We start from the raw sequence: 19,445 nt of genomic DNA on the forward strand, positions 1-19,445 counted from the left end.
ATGTGTGCGAGTCAGCGCAGGCCAGAAAACGTATCGGACCCATTTGAATTCTCCACAGAATGCTATATTTATAAGTGATACGGAGGATATTAGCAGGAAACTACGGCTTTACTGAGCTCAACGGCTCTGGCCGAGGTGTGATATAAACGAAATGCTATTGGCTATTTTTATTTAACTGTTCGATATGTCCCACCTTGTCTTCCTGTTAAATTACGTCAACACACTGCGCGTTTCAAGGCTGTGGGCCTTTAAAAGAATGTCATTCACGATCATTTTACCAACCAAAAATCATAAACATTTGGAAGGGGACTACAGTTCTACAACCCTGACTTTGTATTATTATACTAATAAAAGAGAAAGTTGCCCCAAGGAGGGTAAAAAAAAAAGAACACAAGCTAGAATGTGTGAAAGTGTTTTTTTTTTAAACAGGGAATAAAGAGCAATGTTTTGTATTAAAATGCTTTATTTGTTATTTTTACCATGGCACTGTGCTTTACTTATCTATAGCCTGTAATTTATAAATTATTTAATTGTACAATACATTAGGCCTAGCCTTAATTCATAAACACTTCAAAGGATTATTTTATACAATTTCAGCCTGAACCAATACACAACGTCACACGCAGACAAAACATTGGATTTTATCTTCCTTTTTGCTACATAAACCTATTTTCATTCTGTGAAGTAAATTAAAACAAAAATGATCTTTCCCTGCAAATATTGGCAAATTGCAGTGACTTCAAAGAATTACGCATCAGACTCAAATAATACTTTAATATATATATATATATATATATATATATATATAGGCCTATATATATATATATATATATATATATATATATATATATATATATATATATTTACGGCTATCTATAATTATGAAAATATTCATAACGGGGATATTTTCGACGACTCCGGCCTTGCAGTCATTTAATGTTGTGTAACAGCAATGTACTTTAAAAATTCCTTTCCGCGCAGACGCCTCTTCTAATCATCCAATCAGAGGGCGAGGTGCCGCAAACGCCTTCGACATGTCACAGGAGCTCGGACGTTGTCATCAGCCATTTTGTGTGTGGCATGATCGAACAAATGTACTTTAAATTTAAAATTTAAAATGTCATTATTCATTATTTTCCATATTTTGATCATATAATCATTGATGTATGTAATTAGGTAGTGTAAAATGATTATTGACGTTATTGTGGGGTGAACGCAGTCAAAGACATTATGAAACATAACGCAGAGTCAACGGCATTATGAAACACACCCACACAAAAGATGGAGGGTGCGTTCTTCCAATTTGTGCATGTGACACGTTCCTCCAATAGTTGAATATAAATAGTCTTACAGACAGTAGACAGGGAAATCATCTGATCAAAGGCTGTGAAGGTAGGATTTTTAAGTATACATTTTTTAGTTTGACTGCACGACGAATGGAAACAACAGCTAAATATAGTAAAATCTGAAATATAAGCAATATAGAAGATTTTGAAATCTGTACATGCGTCTAATATGAGTTGCCGTTGTGTAACAATGCGTAGACTAACATTAAGTTAGACACTTATGCAATAGAAAAGACTTTTAAAGGAAAAATAATAACTGATAAGTAACCCCTCACGATTTTGCCTAGAAATATTAGAGTTGCAATTGTTAGGAATGCTTGAATTTTACAGTATTTATTAAATAAAAACAAAAGCTGAAAACATGTATTTAGTACTTTGTGTAAAAATGTATGGAACGTAAAACCAACATACAGCTAATTAATTACCACTGGAAGTATTAAAATGACAGCGAAATAAACTTGTGTAAACACTGCTATAATGTTGCTGTAACACTAACAAGTATTGTTACATTTTCAGGTCTGAATACACCATGGCATTAAGAACAGCTTTATCACGCCTGCTGTTGAACTCACAGCGATGTTCTCTGATCTCTGTGTCAAGGACCCAGGGCACTTCAGCACCTGCTGCATACGGTTAGATCACTAATTCACCATAACTCAACCATAACTCGGAATTATCATATCAGTTCTGAGGACAAGAAAAGTTGACAAAACAGGAAACATTTTATAGCAAACTAATAACCTGTGGCATCATCTTGCCCCACATGACAATGTGTAAATGCATTGCGGGCTCATCAATACGTTTAAAAAATATATATCTCTGTAAACTAAATTTATTTTACATTCCTTAGGCTAAAAAAATTATCAAATGACATAAAGTTGGAGATTATATGTGTCCTGGTGATGTTAAAGCTTAGCATCTGCTTGATTGTGCTAATACCCATATCCTTTATTTTTTAGAGATAGAGGAGCAAGTGAAAATAACAGCGAAAAGACGTAAATATATATGTTTCATGTTTTCTAATTTCTATTGTTTGAATTTGACATGATTATGTACTGTATTTGAGCTGAAAAAAAAAAGCTTTTTGATTTATAGCTAAGGTGCATTTTAACTGGCGAGATGCTTTGGATCTGGAGGGGCAGCTCACAGAAGAGGAGATCATGATCCGAGACAGTTTCCGCACGTACTGCGAGGAGAAGCTCATGCCCCGTATCCTCATGGCCAACAGGAATGAGAGTAAGTGGAAGAGCTAGTCACATCTGATGGATCAGATCAGCAGTCGACAACCTTCATGCATAATTAAAGGGATAGTTCACCCAAAAATTAAAGTTCTGTCATCAATGACTTGTCTTCATTTAGTTCCAAACCAATAAGACTTCATCTTCGGAACATAAATGAAGAGCTTTTTTAATGAAATCTGAACATCAAACGTTTATACACCAATAACTCTGATGCTTCAAAAAGTTCATAAAGCGAACGTAAAATAAATCCATGTGAATCGAGCGGATTAATACAAGTTTTCAGAAGAGATATGTGACCTGTTATATGATTAACAGATTTAATTCAGGCTATTACTCGCATATAAACATTGATCAGTGAATGTACATTAAGCACTTAAATTTGGTAAAAGCATGCTTGCTTAAAGCACAATAACTAACAAGGTTTGTTCTTATGCGTCAAGCAAGTTCGGTTGAGCTTCCGTTTATCATATTGAGTGCTGACACTGACACTGATCAATGTGTATATGTGAATAAAAGCCTAAATTAAGTCTGTTCATCCTATAAAGTGATTGTGTCTATTCAGAAGACTTGGATTGAACTGCTTGATTCATATGGATTTCTTTTACAATCTCTTTACGAACATTTCAATCTGTCAGAGTTTTAAGTGAACAGAATTTCAATGGAGGGATAGAAATCACTCCGATTTCATTAAAAAGCTCTTTATTAGTGTTTTGATGATGAACGAAAGTTTGGAACAGCATGAGTAAATTAATTATGACATTTTTCACCCAACAATTTTCACATTGGGTGAATTATCCCTTTAATTCTTGCCACAGAAACCTTATTTAAAATGCCTAAAATTCAAATCCGTGGCTGTGATTTCTTCAGATTTCCATCGGGAGATTGTAAACGAGATGGGAGAACTTGGTGTCCTTGGGCCTACGATTCAAGGTAAAATCGGGTGTTGAAACCACAAACCACAGTCTTTATTAACTTAAGAGCTTGTGTGTACAGCTTACATGTGACCGTCTTTTTGTCGTCCATGAAAAATCAAAATCAAAAATGCATGTACATATAATGTATAATGTGTCTGATGTTTTCGTGTTGAAGGATATGGTTGTGCGGGCACTAGTTACGTGGCCTACGGTCTGATCGCCAGAGAGGTGGAGAGAGTGGACAGTGGGTACCGTTCAGTTATGAGTGTCCAGTCTTCGCTGGTCATGCACCCTATCAATGCATATGGAACAGAAGCACAGAAGCAGAAATACCTGCCTAAACTAGGTTAGTCAACTGCTTAAACTGCATGCCAATGCATTGATCTGCTATAAAATGATTTACATAGTTCAACGTTCCTGTGTTCCTGGAAAACCAGTAATATCAGTCATTTTAAAATAGTGTAAAGTAATTTTTTACATCCTAATTATTCAGTGGTTAACAGTGACTGGATAAATCACAGAAATGCATTCAAAATGTCCCCACATTTATTAGTTGCCGCATGTAATAGTGTCTAATTTGATTAAAAACGTCATTTATGTAATATATTGTTTTGTGCCTTTCATTCTTCCCAGCTCTTGGAGAGATGCTGGGTTGTTTTGGACTTACAGAGCCAAACCATGGGAGTGACCCTAGTGGCATGGAGACCAAAGCCAGATACAATCCCTCCAGCAGGACCTATAGCATCAGCGGGGCAAAAACATGGTAAATGCCACCGAATAGTTCGCATGGTTCAGTTTAGTCAGGACTCAGGAGTCTTGCCTTGGACATTTAGACTGGAGTTAATATCACAAAAATTTAGCTTGCTAAAATGTTTTAAAGTTCTGCAATGTCCAATTTCTAAACAATTTTCACAGGATGAATTTTAATAAAACTATAATAAAACATTCATTTTGTAAACTTGATCGATAGGGTCGTCAACAGCATGGAGTTGCACAATGCGTCAGTATTTTATGTAAGGGTCAGTTCATTGGACGGTTTCTTATGTAAGAGATCTCATATGAAGGCTGTGTACCAACGTCCAGATTTAGATTTTGTAACTTCACCCTCTACAGGGTGTTTGTCCCTAGCTGGTTTAGGAGGACACTGAAATCCGCTGACCATCTGTTTATTCAATAAGTCTGTATATGGCGTGAATCTGGCTTGAAGTCCGAGATGTTTCTGTCTGAGCAGATTACATTTACAGGTTACATTGAATCATTTAGCAGATGCTTTAATCTAAAGCCACAGTAGTACCGCAATGTGAGTTTCAAGTATAAACTAGAGCTCTGAATGCCTTAATTTTGCAATCTAGTCCAATGAACTATGTGTTGTTATCAAATATTAAAATTAAACTTAAATTAAATTTTTTTTTTGTTATCTCTAAAATAAGCATTAAAAAAAACTTAAATTAAAATACATACATAAATCATATTGTCGTTATCACGTGACCTACCAGCATCCGTTTTGTCACTTCACTGCCATTCACAAATCATCTCCCATGGCCTCATGGGATAGTAAAGTGTCATCCGAGCAAATGTCCTGTAAATGACTCGACTCAGTGCTGCCCTCTGACAGATGGTAGAGTATAAAAAAGCAATTGCGTCAAACTCGTCCATCCAGAGAACTGAATTCAAAACTATAATAACTCCACATTGCACCTCATAAATCTTAAACGCACAGCACAGGTGAATGATAATAAGCCTTCACACCAGCCCTTTTTTTTTTCTCTGAGCAGGATCACTAACTCCCCGTACGCTGATATCTGTGTGGTCTGGGCAAAATGTGAGGATGGCAAAGTGAGAGGGTTTATCCTGGAGAGAGGAATGAAGGGATTGAGCACCCCTAAGATAGAGGGCAAGTTCTCCCTCAGGGCCTCCGCCACTGGGATGATCCTAATGGACGAGGTTGAAGTGCCAGAGGAAAACCTGCTGCCTCATGTGTCCGGCCTCGCTGTGAGTATGTTTGTTACTGTTATTAATAGTGCATACTAAGCATCACTAGTAGTCCTGATCATACTTCTGATCAAACCTCCAACCCCAAAGTATGAAGACAGCTGATACACTGCTTGCAGTTATATATGTTGATTTCTGTAGGGTCCCTTTGGCTGCCTGAATAATGCCCGTTATGGCATTGCATGGGGCGCTCTGGGTGCTGCGGAATTTTGTTTCCATGCTGCCCGCCAGTACACCTTGGACAGGTGAGCGGATTAGCACAAGGTTATCAAATGAACATTTATAGTCATAACGTTCAAAATATTTAAAGTGCAATGGAGGAAATGCCTTAAAATTGTATTTCCATATGAAGTATTTGTAGAACTATATGAATGTGTGGTGCAAAATTCCAATGGACTTGTGCATATACTGTATGAGGAGTTTTTGATGAATTTTTAGCATTAGCTTTGTTTTGCACTTCATTTTAATAGTCCTACAGTGTGTCAAATTGATACAAAAATTCCATGTATGCATTATAATTGTAATAATATTTTTATTATATTAGGACCGATTTTGTATTATTAACGTATTAACGATTAACGTATTGACGTAGCATGTCCTACAGCAGGACAATGCAGTCTCTGCTTTAATTTTTTATTTAATTTACAAGTTTGGGGTCGGTAAGATTTATTAATGGTTTTTCAGAAGAAGAAGAAGCCCTTATGCTCACAATGGCTGCATTTATTTGATTAAAAATACAGTAAAACAGTAATATTATGTAATATTATTACAATTTAAAATAACTGTTTTCTATTTCAATATTGAAAATGTAATTCATTCCTGTGATCCAAACCTGAATTTTCAGCATCATTACTCCAGTCTTCAGTGTCACATGATCCTTCAGAAATCATTCTAATATGCTGATTTGCTGCTCAAAAAACATTTATCATTATAATCAATGTTGAAAACAGTTGCTTAATATTTTTGTGGAAATTTTTTTTTTTCCAGGATTCTCTGATGAATATAGAAGTTTGTAGAGCAGAATTTATTTTGTAACATTATAAATGTCTTTACTGACACTTTTGATAAATTTATTGAATCCTTTCTGAATAAAAGCATTAATTTCTTTAAAAAGAACAACAACAACAACAACAAAACAAATCTTAGCAAACTTCTGAAATGTGTATTTGAATGATTTTCCCATTGTAGAATCCAGTTCGGAGTCCCACTGGCCAGAAACCAACTCATACAGAAGAAGATGGCAGACATGCTGACTGAGATTACGATCGGGCTGCAGTCCTGTCTACAGCTGGGTAGACTCATTGACCAAAAGAAGTGAGTCTTTCGTCTCTGTCTTTATAAATGTTTAATGTGTAACAGGTTATGTACAACATTTCAAGGAGTGCGGAGCTTGTCAGAATACACCTCGGCTGTCTCATTCCAAAAGAATCCTGTCGCTCACCGAATCTTCTCGCACATTTCTCCAAAAGGCAGTCGCCAGAGATGATCTCCATGCTGAAACGTAACTCCTGCGGTAAGGCCCTGGACATCGCCAGGCAGGCCAGAGACATGTTGGGAGGAAACGGCATAGCAGACGAATACCATATCATTCGCCACGTCATGAACCTAGAGGCCGTCAACACATACGAAGGTGCAAGGAGAAGGAAAATACTTTTGGTTTCATTTTAAAGTGCCCCTATAATGCTATTTTAAAGATTCCTCATTTTGTTTTGGAGGTCTCCTACAATAGGTTTACATGCATCCAAGGTCAAACAACACTTTAATTTTCTCATAATATACATTGCAGCATCACCTCTTTACTCACAATGTCTGAAATGGTTCAATCAAGGATCCAGTCTATCTAACCCTTCCTTTTCGAGCGCCTACTCTGCTCTGATTGGTCAGATGGCCCAGTCTATTGTAATTGGTCTACTGCTTACAGTGTCTGTCGGAAAGAAATGCCCATTATCATCTGAATTTCAGCTCTGGAGGCTTTCTCAGCACTTAAACAGAAACAATGAGAACAGAAATGTCTGTTTTTTCGTATCAATTCGAGCCATCCTTTGGAAGTGCAACACACACAACCCTTCCTCAGCTACAACTACAGTGTTTGAGGGTCAGAGTAGACGTTGTTCGCGGGCAGCCAATGAAGACCATATGCTGGCAATATGCAAATGTATTACAAACCAACATAGTTACAAACAGGAATTACAGACGGCTCATTTCAGTTAGTTCACAATCAGATCTTTATTTTAGGGAACAAGAACTCCATTTATCGTGCACTTTGATCTTTTGCAGACTTTTTACATTCACAAACGGCTATATTACACACTGCATGAAAGGTAATATCTGAGAAAGCATAATGGGGGGCACTTTAAATGAAAGCTATATATTTGGCCAGCAGAGGTCAGAATAGGCTTAAAGCAAAGATAATGAATGACTGACTGTATTAATAACACAATATTTTGCTTTTCACAGGCACTCATGACATCCATGCTTTGATCTTGGGCAGAGCCATCACTGGACTCCAGTCTTTTACTGTTGGGAAATAAACCCATATTTCTCTCCTAACATGGGTAAATGGACTTTTGCGTCTGTCTCTGCAATAAGGGAAACTCTATATCAACATCCATCCATCCAAGTGCTTCTATATGCGCTTAAATCTTTTGCTTAGTAAATGGGTCCAAACTCACATCTGCTCTCTCTCTGTGGTCAAATGCATGTCTGCAAAGGTAAATATATTTTCTCTAGGGTACTGGTTTGACATGCATTAATATGTCATGTTACAAAAACTGTTGCATTATGAAACGGTTCATGATCTTGTCGTAAAATGTATTGCTGAAAGCCATTTCTCCACATTATTCATTTGAACTAAATGAGAACTAAACAATAAGAGATAATTAATAGCAGTTTCAAAATACTACTTTTTAGTTAAATTACTTTTAAGTGCTTGCACTTTAGAGATCCAGTGTGACCCACTGATCATTGTCAATGACTCTTGTTAATTTTGTTGTATTTATTAAATAAAGTGAACATCACAGGAATTCTATGCATTCATTCTGAATAAAATCTCATTTGTTTTATGAGTGTTTTATATGCATCTGTGGGTTCATAATGTTAATTAACAGTTAAACATCATAGTTTTTGTATTTATGTCCATTTTAATAATAGGTTATTATAAGTTTCCGCCCAGAGTATCAGCCAAAAAAGCTAATTTCCTCAATTATACAGCTAGATATACTTAACTATTAAATAGCTAATAATTTTACATTAGGCTATATAGTATTTACCAGATCATTTGGAAAAATAAAAGTATATTTACTAGAAAACTATATTTATTACCCAGACTCTCAGCCAAAAAAGCTAGATTTCCTCAATAACGCCATTTAATGACTAATAATTCTACATTCGAGTATATAGGCCTACTGTAGTATTTACCAGATCACTTGAAAAAAATGAAAGTAGAAACCTATATTTACTACCTAGAAAAAAAAAAGATTTCCTCAATAACACTTTAATAACTAATAATTCTAAATCAGGCTCATTAGAAAACATAAAAGTATATCTACTACACAGACACAAAGCTAAATTTCCTCAATAACACTTTGAAATAATGAATTATTCTACATTAGGTTATATATATTTACCAGATCATTACAAAAAAAGAAATTATATTTACCAGATCATTAGAAAAGTAAAAATGTGTTAATTAGAAATGCGTGAGAATGTTTCTAATCTTCTATGTATCTGTGTCTAAAGGTGATGATAGACAGGGCAACTTTTTGAGCAATGTTGCTGGGCAATCTTGCCGAGCAATTGTTGCTTGGGCACTTTCCCATTGAAAATGGGCAATACATTTCTATCTGGATAATTTAGATCAGCCGTGGGCCCTGTGTCTCATCTGGTTGCCCTTTGATGGCAACATTGCCCAGCAACATTGCTCAAAAAGTTGCTTTGTGTATCATCACCTTGAGCCTGCCTCACGTGCTAGGAATTATAGTAGCCTAAATACTAGTTTCCTAGTAAAAAAATTGGACGAACGCCCTCTCAAGTCAAAACTTGAATGCGATGAGCTCGTAATTACGACTTCAGAAGTGGGAAGTAGGAAAGTTCCGATAGCACATGAAGGCAGTTACAGTATAACATCTATCTAGAGCAGAGCACGATTTCTGGTTGACCTTGATTGACCCGTGCGCGCGCCTTGAAGAGATTAAAGTGATGACGCGTCAAATCCACCAATCGTCTCGCTGTCCGAGAAAAGATCATGACCGGTCGATGGTGTGAGATCTTCAAACCTCCAACACTTACATCACAGTCCATCTGCCCATCTAATACTTAGGAGAATAGCTGGTGTGAAATCGCGTTCTTGAATGAGTGCACCGGTCGCTTTGTTTTACGGCATTAAACTTTGGCATTACTAAACTCATTTTCAAATGACATTATGCGCCACGTCTACTCACCGACAGATAGTTTCCCGTAACTAAAACTGCCTGGAGGACAAGCAAGACACATTTTGGAAGTGGAATATATATATATATATATTTTTTTTGGGGGGTGAAATTACAAGCCGTGTTCTATAATGAACCCTGTGAATATGAGCAGATTGAACGCCTCCATCTACGGGGATCACGCATCTCAGTATGCGGGATTTGAGTCTCCGCTGTATAAGACCTACAGACCTCCAGCCCGGGATCTCATCCAGATCCCCAAAGCCTTGCTCTACCTGATGATGGCCGCGGTGGTGGTGGTCGCTGTCGCTTATGCCATTGTGGGACATTTAATTAAAGACCTCGCTTATGACATCTTAGGTAAATCTTGCTTTGATTGACTTGCTGTTAAAAGTGGTCGACAAGTTAGCAGATTGTGCTTATCAAGTAAAGATTAAACAAATTATACAATGAACATAGTTCAAAATTCAGCTAAACTGCATGTATTTAGACCACCATTATGGCAAATGATTGAAGTTAGTTCTTAGAAAATACTTTGCATCGTTTGTTTGCAGATATAGGCTAACCATTTGATTTTAGTTATTTGATATTGACGTAGTTATTATTTTAAGTGTGTTATTAGCATCTAGCCCAGACCTGCTTGTCTCCATCTCATCCAATAACCATGCTGAAAAGGGTGATTTCAATTTTTTTTTTTGATTATATATGTAATTTCCTACTTTCATTTAAGCACACTGTCTAAAACATGCCTGTTGGTGTTCATGTGTATAGAAGGTCTATCATTTATCAGGCATGAATCATGAAAAAAACAGACCTCAGATGAAATGACGTCTTCAGTTGTAAGGTTGCATTTAAAAAAATAAATAAATCCCCATAGATAGATAATGCTTAATATGGCTAATAAATATATTGGTATAAAATGAGGCTTAATTTAGGACCATTGACATCTTTGCATTGTGATTTTATTTTCATGATACTTGGGCACCTTCCCCACAGTTCTCATTGTCATCATGTAAAAAGAAAATATGAAGAAAAAAATAGATTTATACATGACATCTGTACATCATTTTTTTTCATTGTAATTAAAAAAAGTCTGTATTACAGTAATGAGGGGAAAAACATCTTGATACATTACAGTAATGAGAATTTGAGAAAAATGTGCTCTAAAATAGGCTTCACTTTCTTATTTTTTCTGTTAACATTTTTCTTGAGATTCACACATATACTTGCTGTATATTTTTTTCCGTGTGTTTTCAGAATGGGCTTTGGGTCCAGACGAGGAGATCTTGAAGGCCAGCAGTGAGGCAGGGGATGATGGTTCAACGCACATGCCACCAGTCCTCGCACACTCCCACCCCAACGCCTTCCACGTTTGGGATCAGGATGATGTGGTCATCCCCCTCTCTCTGGATCACAGCCCCCAGTCCAGCCCTCTTCTGGCTGCCATCCCATTTATTCCTCACTTCTTTCCCTCTCCTCACAGTGTGCTCAACAGTCCCGCACTGCCCCAAACTCATCCAGGGGAAAACAAGAGCCCCACCAAGACCCCACATGAGGCCTACGTCTTTCCTTGACCCAAAATTAGAGGACATAGCTCCACTCGTCCTTCCACAAGAGAAGAGATGGGACTGATAAAGTTTGAACTACAGAACAATGGCTCACTCTAGATTGCAGTCTAAGACCAATTCAGTCTTAAAATAAGTTCACCAAGAAATAAGAATTTTAGAACAACCATTTTCCATAAAACAAAAGATTTTCCTTTTTGGATGAAAGTAACACTATATTTGATGGTCCACTTTAGACATTCTCTAAGTAACTTTGCAAGTACATGTCAACTTATTCTACTAACCCTAATATAACTACTAATACTCTAAAGACAATTGGTTGTCATGTAGTTGCAATTTAATGAGTTACTTATAGGAGAATGTCTAAAGTGGACCATTGAAATAAGCTTAAGTCCCTCTCTTTAATTAGATGAGCTGAAAAGTTTTGTTTTTCTGTTCAACGCCCAATGAGGGTGTTGTTGGCATTTACCAACAGTACCCCATGCTTTTCAATTTGACTGCAAAAGCTGGGCCTTGTCCTGTGGAGCATGTGAGGATGAGTAGCCTGTTCTTAAAATAAGTGCTGTTGACCCTAAACGACCTCAATAAGCGGAGAGCAATGCCAGTCCAAGCCGCATTACCTGCCCGGTAAAATAAGGACATGGTGAAGAGGAAGACACTGCACGATCACGTCTGTAGGATTGTGCCAATTCAGGAGCAGCCTTCATCCTGAAGCCAAAATATATCCTCAGAACATGTTTGAACTGTTGGATCATTCAGTTCAACTCAGGATAACCAGCATTCTGCAGTTTATGGATTTGCACAGAAGGCCTATTTGGAAACAAGTAATACTAAAACTGTGGCCAGTGAAACTGGATTGGATTCGGAATCCAACATCTTATTTTCAAGGTGCTCTAAGCAAAGGCCCTGTTTACACCTGGTATTAAGATGCGTTTTGGTCAATCGGATCACAAGTAGACGAGGGAGACACATTCCCTTTTACACCTGGTATTTTAATCCGTCTCTTTTGTCCACTTTCAACCACTTCTGTCCTGATTTCTTCAAGGGGAGGGTCTATGGGCGGGTAAATGTTTCAGATCATTCGATCCAATGGACAAAATAAGCTCACGCAAATTTACATATGAATGCGACCGGAGACGACGGAAAAATATACAGAGAGCATCAGCTTTTGTTTCTGCTCTGACGCTCAGGAATGGTGGGAGAACATTGAGCTTGATACGGTTTTCTAATTCAAACGAAACTTGGGACTAAGTTTAAAGGGATAGTTCACTTTGAAATAAATTTGATATGTTTTAGCTTACCTCAAGGGCATCCAAGATGTAGGTGTCTTTGTTTCCGCAGTAGTTTCAACTTTGATATTTTTAGGTCAAACCGTTCTTGTCTGTCAGTCATATAATGCAGGTCTATGGTCACTTCCTCAAAGAGCATGCACAGAGAAGTCCAATGATTTAATGACTTTTTAGGCCATCAATGACACATTGATGGCCTAAGACATGAAACGAGTGGTTTGTGTGAGAAACGAACAGTATTTATATCGTTTTTACCTCTTGTAACGCACAGACCGAAGCGCCCGCGCCATCAGAGTACTTGGACGTGACTGTGATTACAAGATGTAAAAACGATATAAATACGGTTCGTTTTCTCACACAAACCGCTCGTTTCATGTCTTAGGCCATCAATGTGTACTTACATTTACGAGTCATTAAATCATGTTTAATTTGGACTTCTCTGTGCATGCTCTTTGAGGTGGTGACCATAGACCTGCATTATATGACTGACAGACAAGAACGGTTTGACCTAAAAATGTCAAAATTGAAACTTCTGCGGAAACACAGACGCCTACATCTTGGATGCCCTTGAGGTAAGCAAAAACATATAAAAATGTATTTCAAAGTGAACTATCCCTTTAAATTTAGACCCCGTTTACACCTGTATTTAGCGTCGTCCACTTGTGATCCAATCAACCTAACCGCATCTTAATACCAGGTGTAAACAGGGCCAAAGGCTCTTTTCTTACTTTTTTGTAGCCTATATATTGTTGGAGTGTTTTTAGGCTCCAAAATTAAAACGAACACTTGCAGAGCACCTAATGCAAGTAAAAATGTGGATATTAACGAAAATGTAAAGTTTTGTGTGCGGTAAAAGTATTGATTACATTTATATATTATACATATACCAACCTGGCCATTGACAAGTGTAGCAAAACATTACTTTTGAACCTTGGTGTGTGTTACATAACACACTCTTTTCTATGTATGTGTGTCGCTCCTATTTCAGTCATGTTTAATGTTCTGAATGTAATGCTAAGCTTTGGCACCATTCGAGGATCAGCTTAGCTGACTAGCTGGTCAAGAGCAAGAGTTAAAGTGTTTAGTAAGGATGTTATCAGATTACACTCCCCTTTTTTTTTTGTCCTGTGAGTTAAACCTGAGCAGGAAACAGTGACAGATTTAGCAAATCACACCCTCACATTTTATACATATCTATATATATATATATAGTGTTGGATTTAAAAAAAAAAAAAAGAAAAAAAAAGTTGTCTATGTCATGGTTTCCTCTCTTGTAGAATTCAAGTTATTTTATACATATTTACAAACGTTTTCTGTATAAACACTCTGTACTTGTTAATCTTTGGACTTAAATGACATTTGAGTGCTGGTGACCTCACCTGTTTAGATAACTGTCGCTGACTGTTATTATTATCAAAATTACTGTGATGTTGAATATGCTCATATACTTGATCTCATTCAAAATATAATTCTATTTTATTTTCCTGTTGTTAATCAATTTTAAATTTATCAAGGATTCAAACAAATGATCTCTGCAAAACCTTTTCTTTGAAGTGAAATATAGGGACCAAATGCAACATAAGTGGGGGTTGGGGATAATTATAAAGCAATATGATGGTTAAGGACAATTAAACCTATTAGTTACCGGTAGTAGTTCATGCTTTAATGTCACAGGCAGGAAATCACCCTGCAGGTGGGTAGAGAAGGCTTAGCATTACACTAATACTAAAGAGCCACTTAAAACTGCAAACTGACCTGGTCGCCCTCCACAGAGTTCAGACCCTTACTAGCCAAATGGCAGTTTAGTGCAACAAAGAACAAAAAGCTAGAATTTTGAAGAACTGCTCAAAGTGTAATTTATGGAAAATAGGCATCATGAATGTTTAGTTTAACAAACGTCTTTTTTTTGGGCCTGGATATAGGCGAAAACACATACAAAATGGCTTCCTTGCAAGGCTTTATATAATGCTAAAAGCTAAATTAAAAGGGGCCACACATTGTAAAGGACTTTGCTAACTGTTAAATCAGGGTTTTAGGAATAATAAAGCTTTTACCAGATTGAATTGAGGACAGTCACAGCATGTGCAGAAAGGATTAGGGCTGGCATCCTGACTGCCAGGATATTATGTGAAGGCTGATTCGTCGGATTAAACCATGAAGCTTAAATCATACCATTCTTTAAGCACATTCCCCTAAACAAATGATATACATAATACAACATTGGTTAAAGCCAAACTGTAGGTTTCTTCGCGAAAAGCCACATTTAGACATCATTTCTAATATATACACTGCATGTTGTGAAGATCAGCACCCTTCTCTGAACAAAAACAAATTTCAAGATATTGCCTATTATTTTTTTATAGAAGCAAGAATCAACATGATCTCTTGATTATTTTAGATTAGTCTGGCTTAAAGGTTAAAGCAAAGCATATGCTAGTTTAGATGACAGAAAAGGGATTTTCCCCAGATTATATGTAGTCAACTTTTGATCAGCTATGATTCTGTCAGGTTCACCCTGCAGCAAGCATTGGATTCTGACCTGTTCCAAATAGACGTAAGTCAGGTATGGCTAGCAGGTGCCCAACTTTTTGGGAGAAACAGGATCAGATTTTATACGAAGCCATTAAGTTTGCATTAAAAAGGGCCAACCAAAATACCCAGCAAAAAAAAAAAAAAAAAAAAAAAACCAGAACACCCAAACAACTGCAACTCAAGACCCATGACAGGCCACTGCATTATTAGTTGGCCAGTTTTAGAAATTGTATAATTAGGTTTCACAAACACCGAGTGTTTGGAATTCGGAAGTACCACTACCAGAAAAGCAAAGTTATAACACCATTTAACAAATACACTATGGCTGGCATGCTTTTAAAAAAAAGCCACAGAGTAAAACTTGGCACTGATTAGTGTTGACATGATCCATAGAGTTACTAGACTTAAGGGACCAAAATGTAGTTTAAAGGAGTTTTAATAATCACTTTAAAACACTTACAGGTCTTCAAAACAAACATTTAAAACTTAAATACTTGATTCAATAATGCACTTTTAATCGTAAGCGCTTCTCTAATTTATAGCATTATGCTAAAAGACCTGGGTCAATATCCCAAAGTCACATTAAAACAGTTTAAGAAATTTCAACCTTAATCGTCCTCTCTGGAAATCTCATCACGCCTTTTAAGAACAGCCCTGTAAAGAGAGGTTCCTCTAGCCTGGATAAAAGTAACAGTCAGCTGTTTCTTGTTGACCTCCACGTGGGCAAAGCCACCCAAGGTGCCAGCGTCACCATTGAAGAACTTGAGGTAGCCTTGAGGAACCCGGTTGCGGTGCCGCACGTCGGGATCCATGAAGTTACCAGCTCCACTAACCACATAACCGATACCAGACTCCTTGATGTACTGAAAAGGCAAAGTGGAGGCACAAAGTCAGATATCTTAAAACAAACTAAACTTGATCAAAAGGCTTCTTGTATACCTACTTGTAGATTGTGATCATGGCCACACAGGTAAGCAGTGGCCTTGTACTTCTTAAGCAGTGGTCTCAAGCTCTTTAGCAGACAGTCGGTTGGCCCATGCTCTGATATGGACCACACGGGATAGTGGCCCGCCACCAGGAGATAATCAGCCTTCGACTTTGCCAAGCGTTCCTGAAGCCACAGCAGTTGTCTATTGGCCTGAACACCACTTCGGGGAGCTCGGGGCTGCTGGTCAAGGAAGTCGTCAGAGTTGCCACACAACAACACCGTGTCCAACATGATGATGGTCAAAGTGCGGTGTGTTTGAGGAATGCGAAAGTTCATCTCATAGTAGTAGTATGGGAAGTTCCTGTGAGACAGAATGAATGTTAAAACAGCCTATTTGGGCAAGAACGGGGAGTTTGCCAAGTCAACACTAAGCACAGCTGCATTAACAGTAGAATAGCATAGCAAATTGGATTATGAGCCAGGAAACCAAACTCAATTAGACATGGAGGCCTAGATACGTTGGCTCACATACCATCTCTTTGACTTTTGGCTGTACTCAATCTGAGCAAGGACGTTTCCTGCATGGTCGTGATTGCCAGCAATGACGTACCACGGAATATTAAGAGAATCCTGGGTGTAGACGTCTTCAAACGTGACCTACAAAGAGCATAATGGGACCGTGGCCTACATTAGACTAAACTCTTGCACTTTCTAATCCCAGCACACAACTAAAAATTGTCACACCAATGCTTAACCACTTGTGAGAAATTAGCATTTAACAATTCAACAGTAGACATGCTTCAATACACAAATGTGCACAAAACCCTGCATTTACAAAATTCTGAGGATCTAAACTCCCGAAGCCAAACCTGGAATCTAGGGTCATTGACGTCCCTGACGCCCTTATAGTAGAAGTTGTCACCAAGCGCTAAAATGAAGTCAGCACCCATCTGGGAAGCAGATTTGGCCATCATGCGGGCAGTGGCCTTCTCTATGGGGGTAACATAGGGAGGATATGGCAGTCCACCCCAGTCCCCCAAAACTAGGAATCTGATGGATGACTTGTTACCTGATTGAGGCAATAAAAGGGCAGGGATGTAAACACTTTAGAGATTACAAATATCCATAACCCTTAATACCAAGGTTTGGGACAAAACACTTTAAGAATTTAACACAAATACTCACTTCCTTTAGCTTCCAGATCAATGAATGAGGAGTTGTAGCAGAGGACCCCAGGGAGAGCAGTTAAAAACACCAGCATTAGTGGTGACGCCATCTGTTATGGAAAGACAGAAACAACAGCATACAAAGTTCACTACCCAATTCCCACACACAAACTGAAACACAAAACTCAAGCAATCTCATGTTGAAAGAAACCACCTACACCAGCAGCTTTTGCTCTTTGAGAGTCCTCTCTTTACACCTCATTACCCTTCTACAGCATTACCTCTATATTTATATCATTCTGATCATCAAAAAGCCACGCCCTGATTTTGATTACAGCTGTTTTCATTTACCCCGATGATCAACTTAACCAATGGGATCGTGGAAACCCAGAAGCTGAATTTTAAATAGCATACAACACTCTTAAAATAAAGGTACCTGTGATAGAAATATTTTATTTAATGGTCTCAGAAGTGGTCAAATGGGTATTTTCAACATGGAATGTTGAAAAAAATGCAGACTACGGATGATCAGGTCAAAGACCATGTGGACTTACCCAAAAAGTGCTTAACACAGTAGAACTAACAATCATTTGATAAGCTTAGATCATTACAAACCAAATCACCAGAATGAATCACAGTGAAGAAGACTTGAGTGACATTGATTTTTTACTCAACTGTATGATTTAAATGTACATCTTTCTATTCAGGAGACTCACTTGGTTGTTGTGACCAGTGATCTCCCGGCTGAGAATAAAACTTCATTTCTGCAAAGAGCAACTTGGGAGTCGTGTCATATACATGCTGCGCTGCTGAGGAATAGAAGTACTAAAGATTCTAAGCTCAAAAGACAACAAATGAAACGGCTCAAGTGTGAGTGAGGTAGTGATAGTAGCTTCTTGACAGGACTTATACTTCAGGGACGTATTGGATTGTAATTGTAATTCAGGGAATTACCTCAAGATACTGTAGTATACTATTTTATTATATGTACAAATGGAAGTTGTTTGAATTGTCAGTGGTGAAGAAGTCAGATTTAATAGGTTGTATTCGTATTGAGAATTTCCACGACATACCAAAATGGGGGTTTCGCAGAAATGCCATGGAACAACCATTTTGAGTTCCAGAAAGAACCTTTAGCTAAGACAACAGTTCTTAAAAGAACCATTTTTTTCTTAGTGTGAAGAACATTTGAAATTAATCTTAAATAACCATTTTTAACTATAAAGAACTTTGTGCAATGGAACGGTTCCATGGATGTTAAATGTTCTTAATGGAACTACAGATGGCAATGAAATACCTTCATTTTTTTAAAAGAGCAGCACACTACTCTTAATATATATATATTTTACCATATCTGCAGTATGCTAATATTCTGAATACACAGACATGCAAACATGTACATATATACAATTTCCCAATGATGTGAAATACGAAATACTGTTTTAGTTTAATTATCATTTAAATGGTATAATTCAAACAGAAAAAGGGGAACTGTATCCTAAAAGTCGCCTGACTAAACTATAACTGAGAAATAGACAATAGGCTTGTGGTTATTAAAACACTATGGCTATATAAACTTTGACATTATGATTATCCAGAGTAGATAAATAAGACTCACAATGTGTGGCTTTGTCCTTGAAGTATCCTTGTGTGAGTGATCCTTCCAATGGATGCTCTGTTTCCTCTCATCCACTATATATCAGCTCCCACATGGATGGGTGTGTGTATGCATGTGACTTAACCATGCAGGAAAAGCATGTTCCTACTGATTCAATGACCACAGACTCAATGACTCATGTGACAAATACATTTGTTTCAAACACTCTAAGATTAAGGTTTCCACTTTGGCATTATACTTCTGTTCTGTTTTTCTGTTCAGTCCCCATTCAGATGTCTGAAACAACCATAGACCATAAATGCTGTTTAAATCATATCAAGTTATTTACACAATAAAACCCATGAAATGTTTTGTGACTTTTAGTTCCCATCAGCTTTGAGGCTATATGCTAGTTGACAAAATGTAGAGCATCTTGCACAGACGTTTG

The 19,445-nt window shown here is 37.4% G+C and overlaps 2 protein-coding genes across 3 annotated transcripts; one reads left to right on the forward strand and one right to left on the reverse strand.

Moving 5' to 3' along the window:
• The first annotated feature begins 1,267 nt into the window (after window positions 1–1,267).
• Window positions 1,268–8,555, forward strand: gcdha (glutaryl-CoA dehydrogenase a). The gene is made up of 12 exons (XM_056267072.1): window positions 1,268–1,392; window positions 1,863–1,978; window positions 2,306–2,341; window positions 2,442–2,582; window positions 3,455–3,517; window positions 3,677–3,847; window positions 4,135–4,264; window positions 5,277–5,493; window positions 5,635–5,738; window positions 6,682–6,807; window positions 6,963–7,123; window positions 7,951–8,555. The coding sequence occupies exons 2-12, from the start codon at window positions 1,876–1,878 to the stop codon at window positions 8,022–8,024; spliced, it is 1,326 nt and encodes a 441-aa protein (XP_056123047.1). The 5' UTR covers window positions 1,268–1,392; window positions 1,863–1,875; the 3' UTR covers window positions 8,025–8,555.
• Window positions 8,556–15,726: 7,171 nt separating this feature from the next.
• Window positions 15,727–19,161, reverse strand: acp5a (acid phosphatase 5a, tartrate resistant). 2 transcript variants are annotated; one of them, XM_056267074.1, is made up of 6 exons: window positions 19,019–19,161; window positions 17,420–17,510; window positions 17,104–17,303; window positions 16,767–16,891; window positions 16,250–16,595; window positions 15,727–16,169 (listed from the first exon to the last, which is right to left on the reverse strand). In XM_056267074.1, exons 2-6 carry the CDS (start codon window positions 17,508–17,510, stop codon window positions 15,915–15,917), a joined length of 1,017 nt encoding a protein of 338 aa, XP_056123049.1. In that variant the 5' UTR covers window positions 19,019–19,161; the 3' UTR covers window positions 15,727–15,914. The 2 variants fall into 2 exon arrangements, with proteins under 2 accessions (XP_056123049.1, XP_056123050.1); XM_056267075.1 differs by lacking the exon at window positions 19,019–19,161 and adding an exon at window positions 17,619–17,689.
• Between the last annotated feature and the right edge of the window lie 284 nt (window positions 19,162–19,445).

This window comes from Rhinichthys klamathensis, unplaced genomic scaffold, assembly GCF_029890125.1.
Source record: "Rhinichthys klamathensis goyatoka isolate OS25496 unplaced genomic scaffold, OSU_Roscu_1.1 h1tg000254l_1, whole genome shotgun sequence".
Classification (NCBI taxonomy): Eukaryota; Metazoa; Chordata; class Actinopteri; order Cypriniformes; family Leuciscidae; genus Rhinichthys; species Rhinichthys klamathensis.

Coding starts and splice junctions, on each gene's coding strand:
- gcdha (XM_056267072.1), top strand. CDS start 1,876: ATGGCATTAAGAACAGCTTTATCACGCCTGCTGTTGAACTCACAGCGA. Junction 4,265..5,276: donor ATCAGCGGGGCAAAAACATG/GTAAATGCCACC, acceptor TTCTCTGAGCAG/GATCACTAACTCCCCGTACG. Junction 5,739..6,681: donor CGCCAGTACACCTTGGACAG/GTGAGCGGATTA, acceptor TTCCCATTGTAG/AATCCAGTTCGGAGTCCCAC.
- acp5a (XM_056267074.1), bottom strand. CDS start 17,510: ATGGCGTCACCACTAATGCTGGTGTTTTTAACTGCTCTCCCTGGGGTC. Junction 17,304..17,419: donor TGATCTGGAAGCTAAAGGAA/GTGAGTATTTGT, acceptor TGCCTCAATCAG/GTAACAAGTCATCCATCAGA. Junction 16,170..16,249: donor GCCATGATCACAATCTACAA/GTAGGTATACAA, acceptor TTGCCTTTTCAG/TACATCAAGGAGTCTGGTAT.